Source organism: Euleptes europaea, chromosome 9, assembly GCF_029931775.1.
Source record: "Euleptes europaea isolate rEulEur1 chromosome 9, rEulEur1.hap1, whole genome shotgun sequence".
Lineage (NCBI taxonomy): Eukaryota > Metazoa > Chordata > Lepidosauria > Squamata > Sphaerodactylidae > Euleptes > Euleptes europaea.
Window position 1 is genome coordinate 1,740,873 of NC_079320.1, and position 21,786 is coordinate 1,762,658.

At 49.8% G+C, this 21,786-nt stretch overlaps 1 protein-coding gene across 1 annotated transcript in view; it reads right to left on the reverse strand.

Annotated features, from left to right (window-relative positions):
* DYSF (dysferlin) overlaps positions 1-21,786 on the reverse strand; it is a 178,296-nt gene that overhangs the window by 128,059 nt on the left and 28,451 nt on the right. Inside the window, exons 3-13 of the mRNA XM_056855187.1 lie at positions 21,562-21,653; positions 15,272-15,377; positions 8,894-9,008; positions 8,291-8,478; positions 7,452-7,580; positions 6,923-6,985; positions 4,948-4,998; positions 4,257-4,287; positions 2,632-2,747; positions 1,069-1,195; positions 245-348 (exon numbers count right to left, since the gene is read on the reverse strand). Coding sequence (XP_056711165.1) covers positions 245-348; positions 1,069-1,195; positions 2,632-2,747; positions 4,257-4,287; positions 4,948-4,998; positions 6,923-6,985; positions 7,452-7,580; positions 8,291-8,478; positions 8,894-9,008; positions 15,272-15,377; positions 21,562-21,653 — 1,122 coding nt within the window. The remainder of the gene's footprint in view (positions 1-244; positions 349-1,068; positions 1,196-2,631; positions 2,748-4,256; positions 4,288-4,947; positions 4,999-6,922; positions 6,986-7,451; positions 7,581-8,290; positions 8,479-8,893; positions 9,009-15,271; positions 15,378-21,561; positions 21,654-21,786) is intronic.

Sequence of the window (21,786 nt, forward strand, 5' to 3'; positions counted from 1 at the left end):
CCTCCCCCTCCATGACTGCAGCTCTCCAAGATCTGCGGCCTTTCCCAGCCCCTCCTCCTTTAACTAGAAGTGCCAGGGCTGGAACCTGGGACCTTCTGCATGCAAACCAGGTGCCAGAAGCCAACCACATGACAGAAGCCAACCAGCTGACTGATGACACCCATTAACCAGTTCCTCAGCCTTTGTAAATGAGACACGGGCTTGCTCTCCTGCCCCGGCTTTTCCTGAACAAGATCTAGCTTACCGTTTTGCCAGCAAAGGTCACTTCCACAAAAGGATCCACCAGATTCTTCTTGCTGCTCTCAAACCCAAAGATCTGCTTGACACCGTCTAGGATGGCATCATCCACTGGAACAGAACAGAAACCAGAAGGCAGTGAGCGAAAGATGCCTCCGGGGCTTTCTGCAGATGAGGAGCCACGGGAAAGCCTTTGGGCCAAACACGCTCCGCCATCCTTGACCCCTGACTTCAGATTTGCATGAGGCTTCCCCTTGACTCTTCTGCTGTGCTAACAGAAAATGGATCTTGCAGGAAACTGAACTGGGGGCTAGGAGTTATTGGGGGTGTGTGTGACAGAAGCTAAACACTCCTGACCATGTGTGTCAGGAGTTCCCTCTTTTTGTCCAAAGTTATTATTGTACAGTTGAATCTTTTTTTAAAAAAAATGTAATTTGTTATTGGTGTAAATCATCTCCAATTTTTCATTATGCTTTCCATTCTTGCCTTGAAATGTGGGCTATTTTATTTATTATTTATTTAAAGGATTTTTGTGCCGCCTTTCCACTCAATAAAGGTCCCCAAGGCGGCACACATAAATAACACTAAAACATTTAAACAATTACAAAGAGCATTTAAAAACATAAACAAACCTATTTTTTCAACCAGAAAGTGAACTAAGGTCTCCAAAGGGTGATCTTTAATTTCTTTAAAAATCTTCTTTAGGTTTATACCAAGTACATCACATCGTGATGTTCTTCCGCTGACAATCCAGAGGGCCTCATCCATCCCCGGCTTGGTTCCCGACATTTGGCCCCGTGTGCTTCCATCCTCCCCCTCCGACATACTCACTCTGGGGCAGGTCTTCGGCTCTGTAGATTTTGAGGGAGAAGTGAGCCCCCCTGAGGCACACCCCTGTCGGCCGGAGAACGTTGCCCTCAATGTCTTCTTTATCTTCGGCACCTTCCTTTTTCTCCATCTGCAATGCAGGTAAAAAGGGGACACTAAGAGGAGAGAAGCCTTGGAAACAATCATTGACTCCTTGTGCTGGCCAATTGCCGTAACAATAAAATGTAAACGTAAAATGTAATGTAATCATTGACTCCCGTTCAACTTATTGGGACTTGAGCAAAGGATTGTGCCCGAACAAGATATAGGAGTGGTGAAAAAAGGAACTCTCCCTGAAAGCAGAAAAGAGCCAGAGTCCAGGAGCAACTCAACGAGTGGACATATTCATGGAGGATAGGGCTATCCATGGCTACTAGTAAAAATGGATACCTGTCATGATGTATACCTATTCTTTCCAGGATCAGAGGAGCAGGCCTTATATATTAGGTGCTGTGGAACACAGGCAGGGTAAAATCGCTGCAGTTGCCTTGCTTGTGGGCTTTCTAGAGGCCCCTGGTTGGCCACAGTGTGAATCGACTGCTGGACTTGATGGGCCTTGGTCTGATCCAGCAGGGCCTTTCTTATGTTCTTACAAACAACATTTATGGCAGAGTATGAACTTTCATGAGCCACAGCTCCCTTCTTCAGATATCCTACCAGAAATTCTGTTGGCCTTCCAGGTGCTCCTGGACTCCGGCTCTTTTCTACTGCTACAGACAGACGAACACGGCTGCCCATCATGATCTCTATCCCTGGAAGGACATCCAGGGACAGGCCAAAAACTCCCCAGACACAAGCCACATTGCAACAGGAGTCTCGGCACACCTGTCACCTGTGAGAGCTAGTCTGATGAAGTGGTTAGAGCGAAGGCAAGGAAACAAATAATGCAGAGGACAACAGATGCTTCAAATAAAAGCATTTTTTAAAATTAGTAGGAAAAATTATACATAGGACAATTCACAGAGCATGTGCAGAGTGTGATATCCAATTACACCTTAATATTGAGTAAATTACATAAACAACAATGTAATTGTAAATGATGCGTCGTGTTAATATGTTTTTAGATTTCTGGTTGGTTCTACAACCCTGATCCTACTGAATTGTTTATCAAACGCCCCATTTTGTTGATTGTAGTGACTCTTCTTTGTCATCTGCCTTGAGTCCCAGTGAGAAAGGTGGACTATAAATAGCATAAATTAATTAAATCTTTAAAACCCAACTTTTTGAAAACCAGCATACCTAGTTATTGGGCTAAGTGGGTTCCAGGGTCACAATAAATGGGTTTTTTTTTTTGAAGCACAGCAAGACGCTTTCTCTCTCTCTCTCCCTCTCTCTTTCTCTTTCAGCTGCCACAGCCTAACCCCAAATATTCCCTCTAGAATTTATCCCATCAGGTTCCTTCCTGAAAGTAACATGACTTGAGTGCTCCCTCCCCTGCCCTCAATGAAGCTGGAAAAGTTAGGAGCAGAGAATCTGACGCAGGCCCAAGAAAATCTCCTCCTGTGATGACCCAAGCCCCATACTTACAGGCGCTTCATCGCCAGGACCCAGGACGGACAGGCTGACCTTCAAGTAGCCTTTAGCTCCAGCCGAAAAATCTTCCGGGTCTGAAAGCAGCAGCCACTTGCGGAGGAAGGAATGCTCTGAAATAATCGTTCAATAGAAGCAAGTAGAAAATCACACGTATATTGAAGAGCTCAGCTGCCCTTTTGGAGCAACCTTTACCTTCCCAAGCAGAACTGGGGGCCAAAACAATTAAAGCTGCAGCTACACATCTGCAGGGCAGAGAGCAACCGGGGGCCCCAGTATGGGGAAGAAGGGGGTGTCCACCCATTAAACAGGGTTGCCAACTCCAGGGTGAGGAAATCCCTGGAGATTTGGAGGTGGAGAGGGCAGGGAGGGACCTCGGTGGGGTCTACTGCCACAGAGCCCACCCTCCAAAGCAGTCATTTTCTCCAGGGGAACACTGATCCCTGTAGATCAGTCGTAATTCCAGGAGATCGCCAGGCTACAAGTGGAGGTTGGCAACTCCACCAGTAACTGAAGACAATTTTTTTCCCCTGTCATGACTCCTGAGACAGCAATTGTGGGATGACACTGCGGGAATGCACAGGGAGAGGTAGTTGTGAATTTCCTGCATTGTGAAAGGGGTTGGACTAGATGACCCTGGAGGTCCCTTCCAACTCTATGATTCTATGATTCCTCTCAAGGGGAAGAGCTGCCCAACCCCTCTCTTCTGCTGTTAAGGGCACCGCAGTCTGCCTTTGCATCTGGATTCTGTACCCTCCCCGCCCCCAGCAATAATTTCTCCCCACACGTGGCTCTGGCAACCGGACTGTCCCTCAAGCACTACGACATTATAACTGTCTTTTTAAATGTCCTTCTCCTCCCACCTCAAAGTCTGCACACATACACCCTTTTAACATTCTCTATTAAAATGTTTGGTAATTTCTGCTCTTGACAGAAGCAGCAAAATGCAACATTCCCAGGATTTCCCTGTGCTACCTCACCCATATTAGTTAATCTATTTACAGTCATTTGACCAGCAACTTTAAAATATTTTTAAAACTTTCAAACTATCAATACAGAACCAAGACTGCAACCCACCCTGAGCCTGGCTTTGGCCAGGGAGGGAGGGCTAGAAATTGCAAAAGAAATTAACAAATAAAATGTTGTTACACCAACCAGAGATCTCCGCACTCTACTGGCTACATAACAAAGCTTTGCCACTGTGTAAGAAATACTTCCTTTATTGACTCAATAAAGGAAGCCACAGCCTTCAATTTGCAAGATCTGAGCAAGGCTGTCAAAGATAGGACATTTTGGAGGACTTTCATTCATAGGGTCGCCATGAGTCGGAAGCAACTTGACGGCACTTAACACACACAAGAAATACTAGCATCATTGTCCTCTGGTAAAAAATTAACAATAAAATCATCCGAGTCTCTAAAAACTCTAGTCAACAAGGGTAAAATCAGCCTATTTCTGACATCCCGATAAAATTTACCATACAGTAAGATATGGACAATTCTCTCAATTACATCACAGTTACAAGGGGCACAGGCCGGCCTCCAAAGGTAAACGCTGGAATCTCCCACTAAGTAGAACCGACATTACCTCAACCATATTTATTCCAAGATTATTTCACTCACTGGGTTCAGCGTAAATTGTCCCAACATCCATCTGCAAAATTCAACCACAAACAAACAAGCATTCATGAAATCTTTTGTTGGGGCTTCATAAATCTGCAGGGATGCTCATCAACAGCCCTGAATCTAGGGTTTCCAACTCTGTTGGGAAATTCCTGGATATTTTGGGGGTGGAGCCTGGGGAAAGCAGGGTTTGGGGAGGGGAGAGACCTCAGCAAAATGTAATGCCACAGAGTCCACCCTCCAAAGCAGCCATTTCCTCCAGGGGAACAGACCTCTGTCGTCTGGAGATCAGTTGTAATTCTAGATCTCCGGGTCCACCTGGAGGTTGGCAATCCTATCAACACCAGACCCTCCATTAGGCACCACATCCATCTCCCTTCCCACCCACCTAACAAAAGGATCCCATCCCCTGGAAGGTTTTTGCAGAAGGCACCAGCAGCCGTGAGACGGGGAACTGACTACTAGCAAAGGCCCAGAGGGCAGGTTGAGAAGCCACCTTGCCTGTCCTCCACACAGAACTCACGGGAGGAAAGGGGAAGTGCCTTCTCTCCTTTCCTGCAGGGCTTATTGCAGGAGGCAGAATCGCTGCAAAAGACCAGCACACGACAAAGAGAAGTTGGCTGGCCAAAAAGCCCGGCAGATACGTGGATCCCTTTCCCTAATCACACGATGAAATGAAGGCCACCCTTACCCGGAATTCTCCAATAACAGAGTCGGTCCGAAGAGAACAGGAATCAACAACCTGAAACACAGAACCAGAATTCAGCAGAGCAACCACTCATAAGATTTCTATTCAAAATGACAATGCTCCTTTTAGTGTGGGTCTTTTGGGGCACATGGATTTTCATGCTTATGCACACTGCAACCTCAAGCACACAGTTTACTCCTCTGTGGCATCTCTCCCTGGGCCCATCTGTTGGCCGCTGCAGTTTAGATATGGCAATAATCTACCAAGGTGCAGATGCAAAGTTCTGCTGTCACTGATCCTCTGCTCCTGAGCTCCTAGACCAAGCATAGCTTTGGAAGGGTATCCTCCCAGCAGGAGAGCCAGCGTGATATGGTGGTTAAGAGTGGTGGTTTGGAGCAGTGGACTCTAATCTGGAGAAACAGGTTTGATTCCCCCCTCCTCCACAAGAGCTGCGGAGGCGAATCTGAAGAACTGGGTTTGATTCCCCACTCCTCCACATGAGCAGTGGATGCTAATCTCGTGAACCAGGTTGGTTTCCCCATTCCTACACATGAAGCCAGCTGGGTGACCTTGGGCTTGTCACACTCTCTCAGCCTCACCAACCTAACAGGGTGTCTTTTGTGGGGAGAAGACAGGAAAGTGATTGTAAGCCAGTTTGATTCTTCCTTAAGTGGTAGAGAAAGTTGGCATATAAAAACCAACTCTTCTTCTTCCCAAATAATTTTGTTGTGACAATACTGGCCTACAAAATGACTTCAGACTGAACACATGAAGCTGCCTTATACTTAATTGGCCCATCGGCCCATCAAGGCCAGTTTTGTCTACTCAGACTGGCGGCGGCTCTCCAGGGTCTCAGGCAGAGAGAGGTCTTTCACATCACCTACCACCTGGTCCTTCTTTCACCTGGAGATACCAGGGGCTGAACCTGGGACTTTCCGCGTGCCAAGCAGAGGCTCCACCACTGAGCCATGGCCCCTGCCCATACTTCAACTTGCAATTCAGATTCGTAATAACAAGGTTTCCTCTCTCACACTGATTTTGGAAATCAGGGATTCCAGGCAATGGAAACATGGTAGAGAACAAACTGTTCAACGTCCGGAGAGCAATGCAAGACTACAGAACCCAATGTGCAGAGCTCATCCTCCAAGCCTGTGGGCCATCAGTGCAGGAACAGCTTTGCCCCAGAAAATTTTCTCCTCTCTGGATATTAGCAGTAAATATTACCCACTTTCAATCCTGAGATGCTCAGGAGAAAAGTGAGAATATAGACATTTAAAATAATTATTATCTGAATAAGCAAAATATTAATTAACAGAATCCACACATAACAGTAACTGACTTGCTGAAGAATTTAGTAAATTTCATATTAGCTTTGTTGACGTCTTTATCCAATCAAAAAAGTCAGGTTTTGGACATATTTTCCAATATCTGGAAACTATTTTTAGAAATGTATGCTTATATTTATTATTATGGTTATCATTTATTGTTTATTATATTATACATATATTTTTCTTTTTTTTCCCCAATGTAATTGCATTTGTTGTTATATGCTTCTTTTTTTCAGTCCTTTTAATTTTCAAAGATAAAAAAATTAAGTCAGGCTTTGAATTTTGGTGCCACATTTAAAATCTTGATTTTTTTAATGTTGGTTTTGAAGTCGAATGCGAACGTCACATCAAAATTTCACAAGGTGAATTTTGACATTTTTGCAACAGGTCTCCCCTTCTCCATTTTCTCCCCTTCTCCATTTTATCCTCATTAACAACCCTGTGAGGTAGGCTATGATGAGAATGTGCGACTGGCCCAAAGTTACCCAGCAAGCATCCATAGCTTGAGTGGGGATTTGAACCCAGGTCTTCCAGATCCTAGTCCTACACTCTTGACCATTACACCCCACTGGCTGCCACATGAGCCCCTATGAACTATGCTCCATGAATCAAGGAATGTGGCACGTGCACACATACCATCCCAAACTCACCGTGATGAAAATGGGTTCATCGAACAGCTCCATGGGAGACTCAAACACGTTGAAGAAAAAGGTCTGTGGAACAGGAAAAGGCACAAGGATGCATCCAGGTAACCAAGACAAACTGCCCCTCTGCCTAGCTTGCAAGCATTCTGCAGGCCACATAAGACCACCCGGTCCTTCAGACTTCTCGTTTAGAAAATCATGTGATTTCCTGCCATTTAAGTGCCAGGTATTTTAAAAGCTGCATTGTCTCCTAAGAACTGATTGTTTGGGGAAGTGGGAAATGACTTTTTGAAATAAGTAAACTAACAGAGCACGGGGGGAGCAGCACAGTTCCAAACTGCGGATGGGTTTCTGAAAAGGGTGGGGTCTGAAGATGGGATGGGATGGTTTTTGATTGTCAAATGGACCATTCGGTGCTGCAGAGGAGGAGATCTGAGCTGCAGGTTTCTCCAACACAAGGGCAGCATTACATCCAACGACACACAGCAGCAACACTAAATGCATTTCTCTTTCTGTGCTTCCACCTCTTCCTCACCTCATCAAAAAGCGGGCCGCTCCCTTTCTGGATCCTGGTTCTCTTGGTTTGTCCCGCAGCCGTGACCTTCACTACGGGCTTGATGTTGACTCCAGGAAGCTGCCGCCCTTCAATGATTCGCACCCTGATCTAGAAGTGCACAGAAGAGGAAAAATAGGTTGCCATCATACTAATTCTTATCCAAACCTTCAAGATGCCTGGAAAATGTTGCTCTTGTGAACAGAATCAACTAACCAGGTATGCACGGGCATTATTTCAATGTGTATAAGCTAATATGCCCTGACCAAGATGGCCCAGGCTAGCCCAATCCTAACAGATCTCAGAAGTTAAGCAGGGTCAGCCCTGGTTAGTATTTGGATGGGAGACCACCAAGGAAGTCCAGGGTTGCTGTGCGGAGGCAGGCAATGGCAAACTGCCTCTGAATGTCTCTTGCCTTGACCTGGATAGGCCAGGCTAGCCCAATCTGTTCTGATCCCGGAAACTTAGCAGGACTCGCCCTGGTTAGTACAGGGGTAGAACAGAGGTAGGCAATGGCAAACCACCACTTGCCCGTCTCTTGCCCGTGAGGGGGGGTCACCATAAATTGGTTGCCACTTGACAGTATTTTCCACCAGCTATGGCAGAATGCATTTTAATTTAGCCAGAATTAGGTAGTTAGGCTTAGAATACAGCCATACAAGGGGCTTGGTGCGGGCCCCTCTTTTAAATTCCCTGCCAAAGGGCCAGAAGGTCAGGCCAGAAGACAGCAGCTTTCATGTATTCTGATACCGAGGGAGCGATTTGTCCCAGGGAAACAGAGCTGAATGATGCTCCTAAAGCTGGCTGTGATTGCTGGTCACCTGGAAGTCCTGAGGTTTGTTGGACAGCAACTTTTTGGAAGCGCTTCTTCTCCTCTTGGTCCCATGAACCAGGTGCAAAGGAGGTTTCTTGGGGAAGGAGGGCTGATCTGGTGCTACAGGCCCCGTAGGAGGCTCCGCTTCATCTCCTGTCCCCAGGTGATCGTCCCCCTCTTCCTCCCCGGCTGTGTCTGGATTACGAGAAAAGGAAACAGTCTTTATGTCAGACTGACTGAGCAAGAAATTGCCTTCAGCCCTACACCAGGCCTGAGAGGGTGAAGCATTTGGCTTGCCAACCTCCAGGAACCTCCTGGAATTACAACTGATCTCCAGACAACAGAGATCACCTGCCGTGGAGAAAATAGATGCTTTGGAGGGTAGATACTAGGCCACTGTACCCTACTGAGGTCCTTCACCTCCCCAAAACACACCCTCCCCAGGCTCCACACCCACAATCTCCAGGTATTTCCCCAAAGCAGAATTCTGGACCTGGGAGAGCCTTCAGACTGATGCAGAATACAGCAATTCCCGCTAGCAGCAGAAAGGGCACAGGGACTTCCATGGGGGTGGCACCCAGGCCAAAGGTAAGGAAAGGATCCCACTCACCTGTGACAGTCTCCAGCTCCACAGGAGTTGGGTTTGGCTCAAAGGGGGCGGCAGGTGGGAAGAAAGGAGCTGCCCCTGGAGGAGGCAAGTAGGAGACTTGGAGGATAAGAGAGGCCTGAGAAGGAGAGAAGAAGCTGTAAGGAAGGCAAGGGGGAGGGGGGGCCTGGAGGGAACAAACTGGCCTTTGCATGGCTAACAATTATTCATTGGTTTAGAAAAATCGCAGGGCAGCTTACACAGTCGGACTTTGTTTTGCATTTCTGCAGTCTTATGGTGCAAGGGGTTACTTGTAATGCCACTGGGAAGATCTCCTACACTAGCCCACAAGTGAAGCGAATGGATCTGGTTCACTCAGCACCGGTATGACCCAGGGAATGTTCTGAGCTCGGGCAAACAGCTCACACAGGTCTATCCTCTGCTCGAAAAATGCAAACCCGCCAAACAATTTAAGCACAACCATTTTCATGGAAGGCACTAGAAGTGCTTCCACAGTTGTTTGCAAACTTCCCTTAAGCCGAAGCAAATGCCTGTGATTCACATAGAAAACATAAAAACATAGAGCCGGAAGGGACCTCAAGGGTCATCTAGTCCAACTACTCCCCCCCCCCCGCTCCCCCAGTGACCCCTGCTCTATGCCAAGAGGGGGGGGGAAACCTCCAGGATCCCTGGCCAATCTTTCCTGGAGAAAATTCCTTCCTGGCCTCAAAGTGGTGATAATTTTAAAAGGTAAAGGGTGACGTCACATCACAACATTTACTAGGCAGACTGTGGCTGTTACCACACCAAGCACAGGGTGGTTTGCCATTGCCTTCACCAGTTGTCTACAAAAGGCTTGTAATTTAAGAATCCACCACAAGGTGGCAGTGCTTGACCACTCATGCCAAAGTCTGGGGGGACGGAACCTCCCATTCAAGGGAGATCAGATTTGCTGCAACCATTATTGCAGACAGAAGTAACAAAAAGGGCAAGAGTCCAGTAGCACCTTAAAGACTAACAAAAATATTTTCTGGTAGGGTAGGAGCTTTCGTGAGCCACAGCTCACGAAAGCTCCTACCCTACCAGAAAATATTTTTGTTAGTCTTTAAGGTGCTACTGGACTCTTGCCCTTTTTGACTACTGCAACCAGACTTAACACGGCTACCCACTGAGAAGTAACCAAGGTTTACACCCGGGCTCCCCGGGAGATTCTGCATCCCTAAGGAAAGAGCAGTCTGGCTGCCCAGCAGGAAGGTGGCAACATCTTCTTCCCTGACTTTGGAAATTCTTGAGAAAAACTTGCCCACGCTTTCTATCAGGAATGTCCTGAGTCACTTGCAGCTAAGGTTGCCAACCTCCAGGTGAGGCCTGCAGACTTCCCAGAATTACAGCTGAATTCAAGACTGCTGGAGAAAATGGCTGCTTTAGAGGTCAGGCTCTGTGGCATCATACCCCACTGAGGTCCCTGTCCTCCCCAGGCTCCATTCCCAAATCTCCAGGAATAACCCAAGTGGCAGCTGTCAGGATACCTGAGCTGCACCTCTGGAAGCACATTCAGCTCCTTCCTTGGGGAGGGAAGGCTTAAAATCCTCCCTTGCTCTCATTCTCAATTTTTCCCCTCCCCAACATGCACCCACATTTTAAAATTGAAAGGATCAGCCAACTTAGAACTTCCAGCACCCATCTTTTTGGGACCTAGAAGGAATGCTTGCGGAAATGCGGGGGTGGGGGGCATGGCTCGGGGCACCTGCGTGGCCTGCAGCGGGTCCCCAGGTTCAATCCCCAGCATCTCTAGTTCAAGGAGTTCAGGTTGTCTGTCTTGGGAAAGCCCTTTTCCTGCCCTTGACAACCTGGAAAGCCATCGAAATAGAGGATCTGGGTCCGATTTGGGATACATATAAGTGCTTAGGGACTGTGGTCTGTAGTAAAGCTTGCTGTCAGTAGGATCCTACTATGTATCTTTGGCATCATTCAGTGTCTCATATTAATACTTATGTTTGCTTCAGTTCTGTTTTTTAGATTTCTGGTTGTTTCTACAATCCACATCCTATTTGCATTGATTTATTGGATGTCTCATCCTGTTGACTGCGTTGACTTCCTCCGTGTAACCTGCCTTCAGTCCCAGAGAGAAAAGCAGACTTTAAATAATGTAAATAAATAAAATACATAAATTTTGTCACAGAGGGATGGCAGTGAGGCTGCGATGCACACGGGAAGTAACTGGCACACTGTCTCTCCCCCCCCCCTTGGGGAAACAAGAAACTTAGCTGAACACCAGAAGTTTGAAGTGAACCAGACTGATCCAGAGCCCAGCTTTGGGCAAGAGAGGACCTCTCAGCCAGGCGTCACTCCCCAGCCAGGCCTCCATGCCCTTCTCGGCTGTCTCGGCTGGAGGGTGAGAAATTCAAAACTGATAAAAGGAAGTATTTCTTCATACAACGCACAGTTAAATTGTGGAACTCCCTGCCCCAGGATGTGGTGATGGCTGCCAACTTGGAAGGCTATAAGAGGGGACTGGACATGTTCATGGAGGAGAGGGCTGTTAATGGCTACTAGTAAAAATGGATACTAGTCATGATGCATGCCTATTCTCTCTGGGATCAGAGGAGCATGCCTATTATATGAAGTGCTGTGGAGCACAGGCAGGGTGGTGCTGCTGCAGTCGTCTTGTTTGTGGGCTCCCTAGAGGCCCCTGGTTGGCCACTGTACGAACAGACTGCTGGACTTGATGGGTCTTGGTCTGATCCAGCAGGGCTTTTCTTATGTTCTCTCCAGGATCAGAGGAGCATGCCTATTACATTAGGTGCTGTGTAACACAGGCAGGATGCTGCTGCTGCAGTGGTCTGGTTTGTGGGCTTCCTAGAGGCCCCTGGTTGGCCTCTGTGTGAACAGACTGCAGGACTTGATGGGCCTGGGTCTGATCCAGCAGGGCCTTTCTTATGTTCTTATGTCCTTCAACCAGCCAACATGACTGCCAGGGCCACCCTCTTCCAGGACACGGAGCCTGCCAGGGCAGCCCCACTGCTTCACCAAAGGAGCGCGCCAGTGGGTCCCGGGCTAGCTCGGGTCCAGCCAGAGCAGGACAGTGGGGTCAGGCGTGGGACACCACTTCGGATTTCAGCGGAAGGGCAAGGGTCACAGCAAAAGCCTGTGCTTGGGTATATTCCAGACTAAAAGGGAAAAAGAAGCAGTGCCTGTTAAGCACACGCGTTGCGTTCCTTTCCTCCTTTTGATATATGGGATCTTTTTCTGCATTTTTGTTTTTGGACTTCTGGGGTGCATCCTTACCCCACGGGCCCATTTTACCCGCAGCGTGTAAATCCGTGACACGCATTGCATTTTGCATTTGTGAGCAAGATGGCCAAACCTCCAGGTGGGGCCTGGAGATCTCCCAGAATTACAGCTGATCTTCAGATGACAGACATCAGTTCCCCTGGAGAAAATGGCTGCTCTGGAGGTTGGACTCTATATAGGGTTGCCAGCTCTGGGTTGGGAAACCCCCGGAGATTTTGGAAGTGGAGCCTGGAGAGGGCGGGGTTTGGGGAGGGGACTTCAAGGGGGTATAAGGCCATGGAGTCCACCTTCCAAAGCAGCCATTTTTTCCAAGGGAACTGATCTTGGTGGTCTGGAGATCAATTGTAATATCTCCAGATGCCACCTAGAGGGTGGCAACCCTAGCTCTACAACGTTATACCCAGCTGAGGCCCATCCCCTCCCCACCCTCTACAGGCTCCACCCCCAAATCTTCAGGAGTTTTCCAAGCCAAGTTGGCAACCCTATTTGTGAGGAGCACTCCAACTTGCTGCTTCTCTTCCCAGCCTCAGCAGCTTTCCCTGTGAGCCAGCCAAAAGAAGAATAGCCCTGCAAAATCTCAGGGACCGAGAAAGAACAAGTTGTAGGGCTGCCAACCTCCAGGTGGGGCCTGGAGTTCTCCCAGAACTACAAGTCATCTCCATACCACATAAAATAATTGTCATGGGGAAAAGGACAGTATCAGAGGGCAGACCCTTTGGTAGGCCATAGATTTGAATCAAAGAATCATAGAGTTGGAAGGGACCACCAGGGTCATCTAGTCTAACCTCCTGCACAATGCAGGATTGTGCAGGGTGAAATCCCTCCCCAGATTGTCCCCTCCACAGGCAATGACCCCAGCTGTCCAGGAATTTCCCAGGCCAGAATTGGCCAGTCATGATGGCAGAGCACGTTCTTGTTCGTAGAGACCGATTTCCATTTCTGGGACTCCTGGGTTCCGTTGGTCAAAGAGATCCCGAAAGGGGGGGGAGCCGTGGTGGAACAAAGCCAAGCCGGAAGGAACTCCCCACCCAGCGAGAGAGCCGAAGTAGGAAGCCCTCCAGTTCCCCCCCCCCCACAAAAACATCCTCCCCTCTGAGTCAGGTATACAATGACTTCCCTTTCTCCAACACCATCAGTCAAAGGACAATCCGCTGGGGAACTTATTGCACACCCTGCGGCGACTGGCGGGGAAGAGGGCGGTCCCGTCTGCTCTCTACCAAAAGTGGAAGTGGACGTTTGGACTCATCTATGCCACAGCCGTTGAAATGGTTTTGCTTCCCCTAAGGAGGCCCGCCGCCCCGTGCAAAGAGCCTCCAGGGGAGGACTTTGGGAGCTGTGAAGGGGCCGCAGTCTTGAGCCGCCTACGTCAATGGCGAAGGAGGATCATCCCATGCTTTGCCTGTGCAAATGTCTTGGTATGAAAGACAAGCCCCACTCCCTCCCAGGCAGGGGCAAATAACTTCAAGGGACGGGCAATTCATCTCAGGACGATGGTTCAGAGTAGGGTTGCCAGCCTCCAGGTGGGACCTGGGGATCCCCCGGAATCACAGCTTTTCTCCAGGATACAGAGAGCAGTTTCCCTGAAGGAAATGGGTGCTTTGGAGGGTGGACTCTAGGGCTGCCAGGAAGCTGGAAACCCTACCCCCCACCCCCGCCAGTGGCCGGGGGGACCTCGCAACCCTAGTCAAGAGAAGGCCTAAATACCCCCTCCCTCCGGTGCCCTTTACCAAAACAGGGCTAGCAAAGGCCTCTGTGGGCTTGAGACTTTGGAGTTCCCCTGTCCCCTGTCCCTGTCCCCTAGCTGAGCCGGTTCCAGTTGCCAAACTCTGTCAAAGGCAGGCCTGCGCTCAGGAAAGCTGTCCCTTCCTCCCTTTAAAAAGGTAAAGGTGTCCCCTGTGCGAAGCACCAGGTCATTCCTGACCCGTGGGGTGACGTCACGTCACGACGTTTCCTAGGCAGACTTTTGTTTACGGGGTGGTTTGCCCGTGCCTTCCCCGGTCGTCTTCTACTTCCTCCCTTTAGGAATCCTTTTAAGCCAAATAAGTTGGAGAATTGGTAGAACCACGCAAGATGGCACACAAGCAAAAAACCTAAGAACCATCAACTCATCTTTAAAAAAAACATCACGAATTATCAATATTAGAAACAAACCACAGTACGGTGGCCAACCTCCAGGTAGCGGCTGGAGATCTCCTGGGATTACAGCTCATCTCCAGACTACAGAGATCAGTTCCCCTGGAGAAAGTGGCTGCCTGTGGACGGTGGACTCCACCGCACTGTACCCCGCTAAAGTCCTTTCCTTCCCCAACCCCCACCTTTCCTAGACTCTACCCCCAAATCTCCAGGAATTTCCCAACATGGAATTGGCAACCCTAAAGCAGGAGCCTAAAAGCAGCACTGGGGACCCAAAAAGATATTCATAAAACATGTATTAGCTGCCTTTGTACCTTGAGGAACTCAAGGCAGCTTGCTAAACAACACTTATAAAGAACACATTAAAACCCACAATTTAAAATCTCAGTTAGGACTGCCAATAATTAAAATGTACATCAGTCAGATGCAGTGCTAAATAAATATGTCTTCAGCTACCTCCTAAAGACTGGAAGTGAGGGGGCCAGGCGCACCACCCTGGGCAGGCAGTTCCATAATCCAGGGGCTGCCACCGAAAAGGCCCTGTCTTGTATGCCCCCCAGATGAGCTCCTTTAATGGGTGGGACAGTTACCACAACTAGCAAACACATGACCACACCCCTGAGGCATGCTCACTCATCCTCTGCATGAACACACATGAAGCTGCCTTATACCGAATCAGACCCTCGGTCCATCAAAGTCGGTATTGTCTACTCAGTATTGTCTACTCAGACCAGCAGCGGCTCTCCATGGTCTCGGGCAGAGATCTTTCACATCAGCCTGTTCCCTTTAACTGGAAATGCCAGGGATCGAACCTGGGACCTTCTGCACGCCAAGCAGATGCTCTGCCACTGAGCCACAGCCCCTCCCCATGGTACCCTAGGGCCACCGCGCATAGTGGCAGGCCACCTGTCCCAAATCCCAGGCTGTGGACCACCAAGAGCCTGGCTAACCCCCCACCCCCAGCAAGTCACTTACCCCCGTGCTCTGCCTCTTGGCATCCAGCAGAGGTGCATTGAAGCTGGAGGCGAGGTGTGGAGAGACAAAGACGTCTCGAAGGGGCACGTGGGCTTCGCCCAAAAACCTTGAGGGAGAAAGAGGACCTGTTACTTAAGGAGTGTGAAGTTCACATTGAGCACAGGGTCCATATTTAGGTGAGGTGTGGAAATCTGAAATGAAAATTTTAAATCTTTGGAAATGTTAGGGATGCCAGCAGCCTCCAGGTGGGACCTGGGGATCCCCCGGAATTACAGCTCATCTCCAGACTGCAGAGATCAGTCCCCCTGGAGGAAACGGATGCTTTGGAGGGTGGGGCTCTGTGGCATTGTACCCCACTGAGGTCCCTGTCCTCCCCAGGCGCCTTCCCCAAATCTCTAGGAGTTTCCCAACCTGGATCTGGCAACACTAATCCCCATCCCCTGCTGGTGGACCTGGCAAACCTAGAAAGTGTTCATATCACGATTTAAATCCAGCTGAGGACCTCTACGAACACAAGCGGGGGCAATTTTCACTGCCCCCCTATGCTGTTCCAAGGGTCTTCCTGGGCCACTGGGGGCTGCAGCAGAAATGGGGAGGCAGAAAAGTGGCATTTCATTCTGTCCACCGAAATTACTGCTGGACCAAGCCCATGGCTGAAACTACTGATTTTAAGGGATACTTCTCAACACCAACACCACCCACTCACCCAGATCGGAAGTCTTATCATTAATCAGCAAGCCAACAGCACCAGATATTAACTGGCCTTCCTCGTGAATCTCAGAGAGGGGCCTGGGCCAGAAGACCCCCCCCCCCGACCTCTCAAGATGAGTGATTCAAGATGCTGCTTGGTTTTAAAAGAGGGGGCTTCTGAAGCATCTGCCTCCCTGGAGGAAAAGGCTTCCACCTTGTAAGTCTTTTCTCTAACCCATACATGTGTGGCACCGGCCCCATTTGTTCCACAGCACGGGGAATGCTTTCTGCACCTGCTCAGAAACACACTCTTTAGAATTCCTCCCCACCCCATGCTGTAGGATTAAGCCCAACTCTGCAAACATCATTCAAGCAGGACAAGACCTGGTTCCAGGATAACCATTCTCCTCCTGCCCAGATCTACACAGAAAGTAAGCTGCTCATCGTAGGGTTGGCAGCTCCTGGTTGGGCAATTCCTGAAGATTTGGGGGGAAGGGCCTGGGGGAGGGGAGGCATCTCCGCCTGGTATAAATGCCGAGTATCCAACACAGCCTTCCAACATTCGACATTCCAAAATGCACTGCATCTAAACATAGAGGCTCCACTTTTAGCATATAGCCGCTGACTGCCTGCCTCCCCCTGTGAACTTCTCTAGGCCTTTTTAAAGCTCTTGGCCAGCTCAGCAAGTCCTGGCCGCCCTGGGCATCCTTGCGTGGGGCACGGGCCCCTCTGTGAGACCAAGCAGGCAGAGAGGTGTTTAGCGGCAGATCGATACAGGGGCATCTGTCCAGACGGCACCAATTCCTCTAAGCATTTCTTCTGCGGCAGAGTTCACAAATGCCTGCCCGTTTGGACACAGCCTCCCTGTTTTACCCAGGGTTGCCAACCTCCAGGTGGTGGCTGGAAAGCTCCCAGAATTACAACTGATCTCCAGGCTACAGAGATCAATTCCCCTGAAGAAAATGGCAGCTTTGGAGGGTGGGCTTTATGGCATGACACCACGCTGAGGTCCTTTCCCTTCCCATGTCGCAAAATGCTGAGAAGTCACTTCCAGGTGATCAGCCAGAAGTGGGGTTGCCAGCTCTGGGTTGGGAAATACCTGGAGATTTTGGGGGTGAAGCCTGAGGGGGGTGGAGTTTGGGGAGGGGAGGGTCTTCAATACCGTAGAGTCCAATTGCCCAAGCGGCCATTTTCTCCAGGGGAACTGACCTCGGTTGCCTGGAGATCAGTTGTAATAGCGGGAGATCTCCAGCCACCCCTGGAGGTTGGCAACCCTAGGAAGTGACATCACAACCCCCACAATGCTCTAGGAATTCCCCAATCTCTATGGTAAAGACCATAGAGATTGTCACGATGAGTGATGTTCACGTTTTTCTCTCCCACACACACACACACACTTCCTGCTGCTCACTTTATTGAGCCTAGCCAATGGAAGGGGGAGGCAGCTGTCCCTACCCCCCCAAAAAGGGCATCTGGTAAACCAAGTAATGCAGGACGGTGCAGCACAAGCCGTCTTTGCAGATCCAGACATCATGTTGAAGGGCCAAGATGGTTTTTCTAAGATGCCTTTAGCTAAAAAAGCAAATATTTGCTTTGAGTTCCAGCTAGCACAGGGCAGCCACGACAGTGTGAATGAACACAGCGGAGCAGAGCTCTGAAGCTGGTGGTGGCAGTGGGGTGGTGGCACTACAGTTACCAACTCCAGGTTGGGAAATTCCTGGAGATCTTGGGGTTGAAGATCGGGGAGGGGAGGGACCTCAGAGGGGCGCAGTGCCATAGAGTCCGCCTTTCAAAGCAGCCATTTCTCCAGGGGAACTGCAGTCTAGAGAGCAGTTCTAATTCCGGGAGATCTCCAGGCACCACCTGGAGGTTGACAACCTTACCTTACCAAGTCTTTCTGGTGTGAGAAAAAGGGGGTGCATTATGGGTTTCCTCTCACTATTTTCCTCTGCAACATATTGGCTGACATCAAGTAGGGTTGCCAACTCCAGCTTGGGAAATCCCTGGCGAGATGAGGGCAGTGGCTGAAGAGGGTGGAATTTGGGGAGGGGAGGGAGCTCAGCAGGGCTGTGATGCCACCGAGCCCACCCTCCGAAGCTGCCCTTTCCTCCAGGGAAAGTGATCTTTGCAGTCTGGAGATCAGATGTAAATGCCTGGACAACTCCAGGCCCCACCTGGCAGTTGGCACCCCCACGCTTTTATGCCATCAGGGGCCTGCTCGCCTTGTTTGTGCTCCCGCAGACTGACGCAGCTGCCTGCCTGGAAGCCAATCCCTGCTTTCATCCTGAAAATCTTTACCCCACGTTAGAATATGATGCAGAAGGCTGATAAGAAAAGAAAGGAAGTTTGGTTCCTAATCCTGTTCCCTGGGGAGAAGCAGAACTTGCCAGGGAACCACAATGGCTCTAGTTGGGGGCTGTGAAATAGCCTGGGGGCTTAATCCAATTTAAAAATAGGAAGGGAAAAAATAGCCTTCCAGACACCTTCTTGGCTCTGGAAGCATCTCTCCACACCCTGCAATCGGATCCCCTTCTCAGAGGGGGCTGCTTCTGGAGGGTCCAACTTGGGACACTTCCTGTCTCCATTTCCCGGCATTGTCTGCACGGGAGGAGCAGTCATTCTGCCCTCTAAGTTCCCATTTCGGCTCTTTTGGTTCCTGACCTCACACACTTTATTAAGTACTCTGACACGGCGTCTCCCAGGCAAGGTTATCAAACCACACACAAGGATTTTGGCTGCCTCCCAGAGAACAACAACTAAGAGCCTTAAGTCAAAGAGTTAGAGAAATTTAAATCAATAGACCCACACATGTGCATACATATATATTCCGCCTCCTTGGCCTTGTCCAAAAAACACTTCTTTTCCAGACTGAATATCCTACTGAGAATTCCTCCTTCCAAACTGGCTTTTCAGTTCCATTCTTGATTGCTACCTATTTTTCATAGAATCATACAGTTGGAAGGTACCACGAGGATCATCTAGACCAACCCCCTGCACAATGCAGGAAATTCACACTACCTCCCCCCACACCCCCAGTGACCCCCCTACTCCATGCCCAGAAGAGGGCCAAGGTGCCCTCCCTCTCATGATCTGCCTAAGTTCACAGAATCAGCCTTGCTGACAGATGGCCATCTAGCCTCTGCCCTAAAACCTCCAGGGAAGCTCACCACCTCCCGAGGAAGCCTGTTCCGCTGAGGAACAACTCTGTTAGAAAGTTCTTCTTCTGCTTGGTCTTCATGAATTAAATCTTTTTTAAAAAAAAAGTTCTTCTTAATGTTTAGACAGAAGCTCTTTTGCTTTAATTTCAACCAGGTGGTTCTGGTCCGACCTTCTGAGGCAACAGAAAACAACTCAGCACCCTCCTCTATATGACAGCCCTTCGTGTTCTTGAAGAAGACCTCTCAGTCTTCTCCTCTCCAGGCTAAACATCTTTTGCAGGTAACACTCATGAACATTCGGTGACTTCAAAGCCGCTTAGCCAATGGGTGGGAAACGGCCCTCCCAGGCAACAGGCAGATCTTTCTCTAGACCGTGGCATGCTCACCTCAGGAAGTTAATGTGCACGGACCACAACGGTCCCACTCAGCCAGGCGGCAGCACTCTTACTGTCTGTACTAAAGAGAACAGGAGAACTGGAACCGGGCACCCAGTTCTTGATATCACGGACAGGCCTGGATCTGCCCTAAATTCTCCAGGCAGGAGGTGATGGGAAAGACCCTTTTCTGCCTGCCAGTCTGAGCAGAGTCGGATTCAGTAGAAGGCAGCTTCATGCGTCATGTGTCAGTTCTGCAGGCATCTGAGCATAGCCATCAAGTTGCTGGGGGGGGGGAGGTTATTGCTCCCATTTATGTACTATAGAGCCCCCCCCCCTTTCCATCACAGAAGTCCAGACAGCCTCCAAAGGGCTCCATGCAGGTCTCCCATCCAGACACTGATGAGATGTCAGTCAAGTGCCGGCATCCCAAGCCTTCAAATCAGGACCAACTTGTGGTACGGCTGCCAGGGATTCATCTGGGATGTGTGGAAGCTGACGTTCTGGACCGACGCTTGTTCTTGTGGTCAGCAGAGGCGGCCTGCTGCAGAGACCACCCAAGGAACCTCTTGAGGGCAGTGACACACCGCCCACTTTCCTGCATGTCCAGACCACCATGACGGCAATGCTCAGAAAAATGCCAGCAACGCCAGGAAAGCATGTAAGCCAAGAGTTCTCCACCGGCAGCCTTGGCAAAGTCGCAAGGAAATGGGCTCCAGTCCTCCCTGAGTGGCAGCTGCTCAGAGCCTCCCACAGTCAGGGTCGCTTTCTCTCCCTTTCCTAGAATTGTGTCCACGTCTCTCAACAAAATAAAGATCCCTTTCAGCCACCGCCTCCACTGCCAACTCGACCAGCAGGGCACCAGAAGCAACAGGCATTTCCCCGCTTCCCTCGCGAGGAATGCCTGAAGCATGCACACACAGGCCAGGAGTAGGAGGTTTGATGTTTGCATGGGCCGGGCACGGCTGCAAAGGTCACAGGCGGCACTACAGAATCCAGGCAGGGAAATGAGCCTGCAGGGGAGGGGGCCGTGGCTCAGTGGAAGAGACTCTGCTTGCCATGCAGAAGGTCCCAGGTTCAATCCCCAGCATCTCCAGTTGAAAAGATCAGGGGGCAGATGATGTGGAAGACCTCCACTTGAAACCCAGGAGAGCCGCTGCTCATCTGAGTAGAGAATACTGACCTTGATGGACCCTCAAGGATCCAATTCAGTGCAAGGCAGCTTTATGTGTTCGTGTATTATAAGGGAGGGGCCATGGATCAGTAGGAGAGCCTCTGCTTGGCACGCAGAAGATCCCAGATTCAATCCTCAGCATCTCCAGTTAGAATATCTGACAGTAGGTGATGTGGAAGAGACTCTGAGACCCTGGAGAGCTGCTTCTGGTTTGAGTAAATGGGGACCTGGATGGACCTGTGGTGTGATTCAGCATAAGGCAGCTACATGTGTGTATTCATGTTCAAGCAAACAGGGCACTAGGAACTGGGAAGCCGCTTCTACCTCCTGCCAAACTACAGCAAAGTCACCCACAGCGCAGCAGAAAGAAGCACAAGGGTCACAGAATCACAGAGTTGGAAGGGATCACCAGGGTCATCTAGTCCAACCCCCTGCACAATGCAGGAAATTTGCAACTACCTCCCCCACACACACCTACAGTGACTCCAACTCCATGCCCAGAAGATGGCGCAAAAAAAAAACACCTCCAGGATCCCTGGCCAATCTGGCCTGGAAGAAAAGTGCTTCCAGACCCCAAAGTGGCGATCGGCACTACCCTGGGCATGCAAGAAGGGGCCATGAGAGCCAAATACCGATGCAAACCTTCCTGCCCTCCCTCTCATGATCTCCCTAAGGTCATAGGATCAGCACTGGTGACAGAAGACCATCCAGCTTCTGCTTAAAAACCTCCAAAGAAGGAGCGCCCACCCCCTCCCGGGGAAGCCTGTTTAACTGAGGAACCACTCTGACTGTCAGAAAGTTCTTCCTAATGTTTAGCCAGAAGCTCTTTTGATTAATTTCCGCCCGCTGGTTCTGGTCAATCGCGGGCCTTGGGGCTGTGGGGAGATCTCCTACCTGTTTCTTCCCATGGTCTCATGGTCTTTGACCACCACATGCAGCTCAGCAGTCTGGTCCAAGGGGGTGCCTTTCAGATCCCATTCAAAGCCCTGCGGAGAGGAAGGGAAGGGAGTTGGAGACGGCTGCAGGGCTCTGCTCTACTGACTCTGCGGTGAGAGAGATGCTCAGAATCTCATCTCGCACATGTTCCACACAGTGTAGAGTTGCCAACCTCCAGGAGGG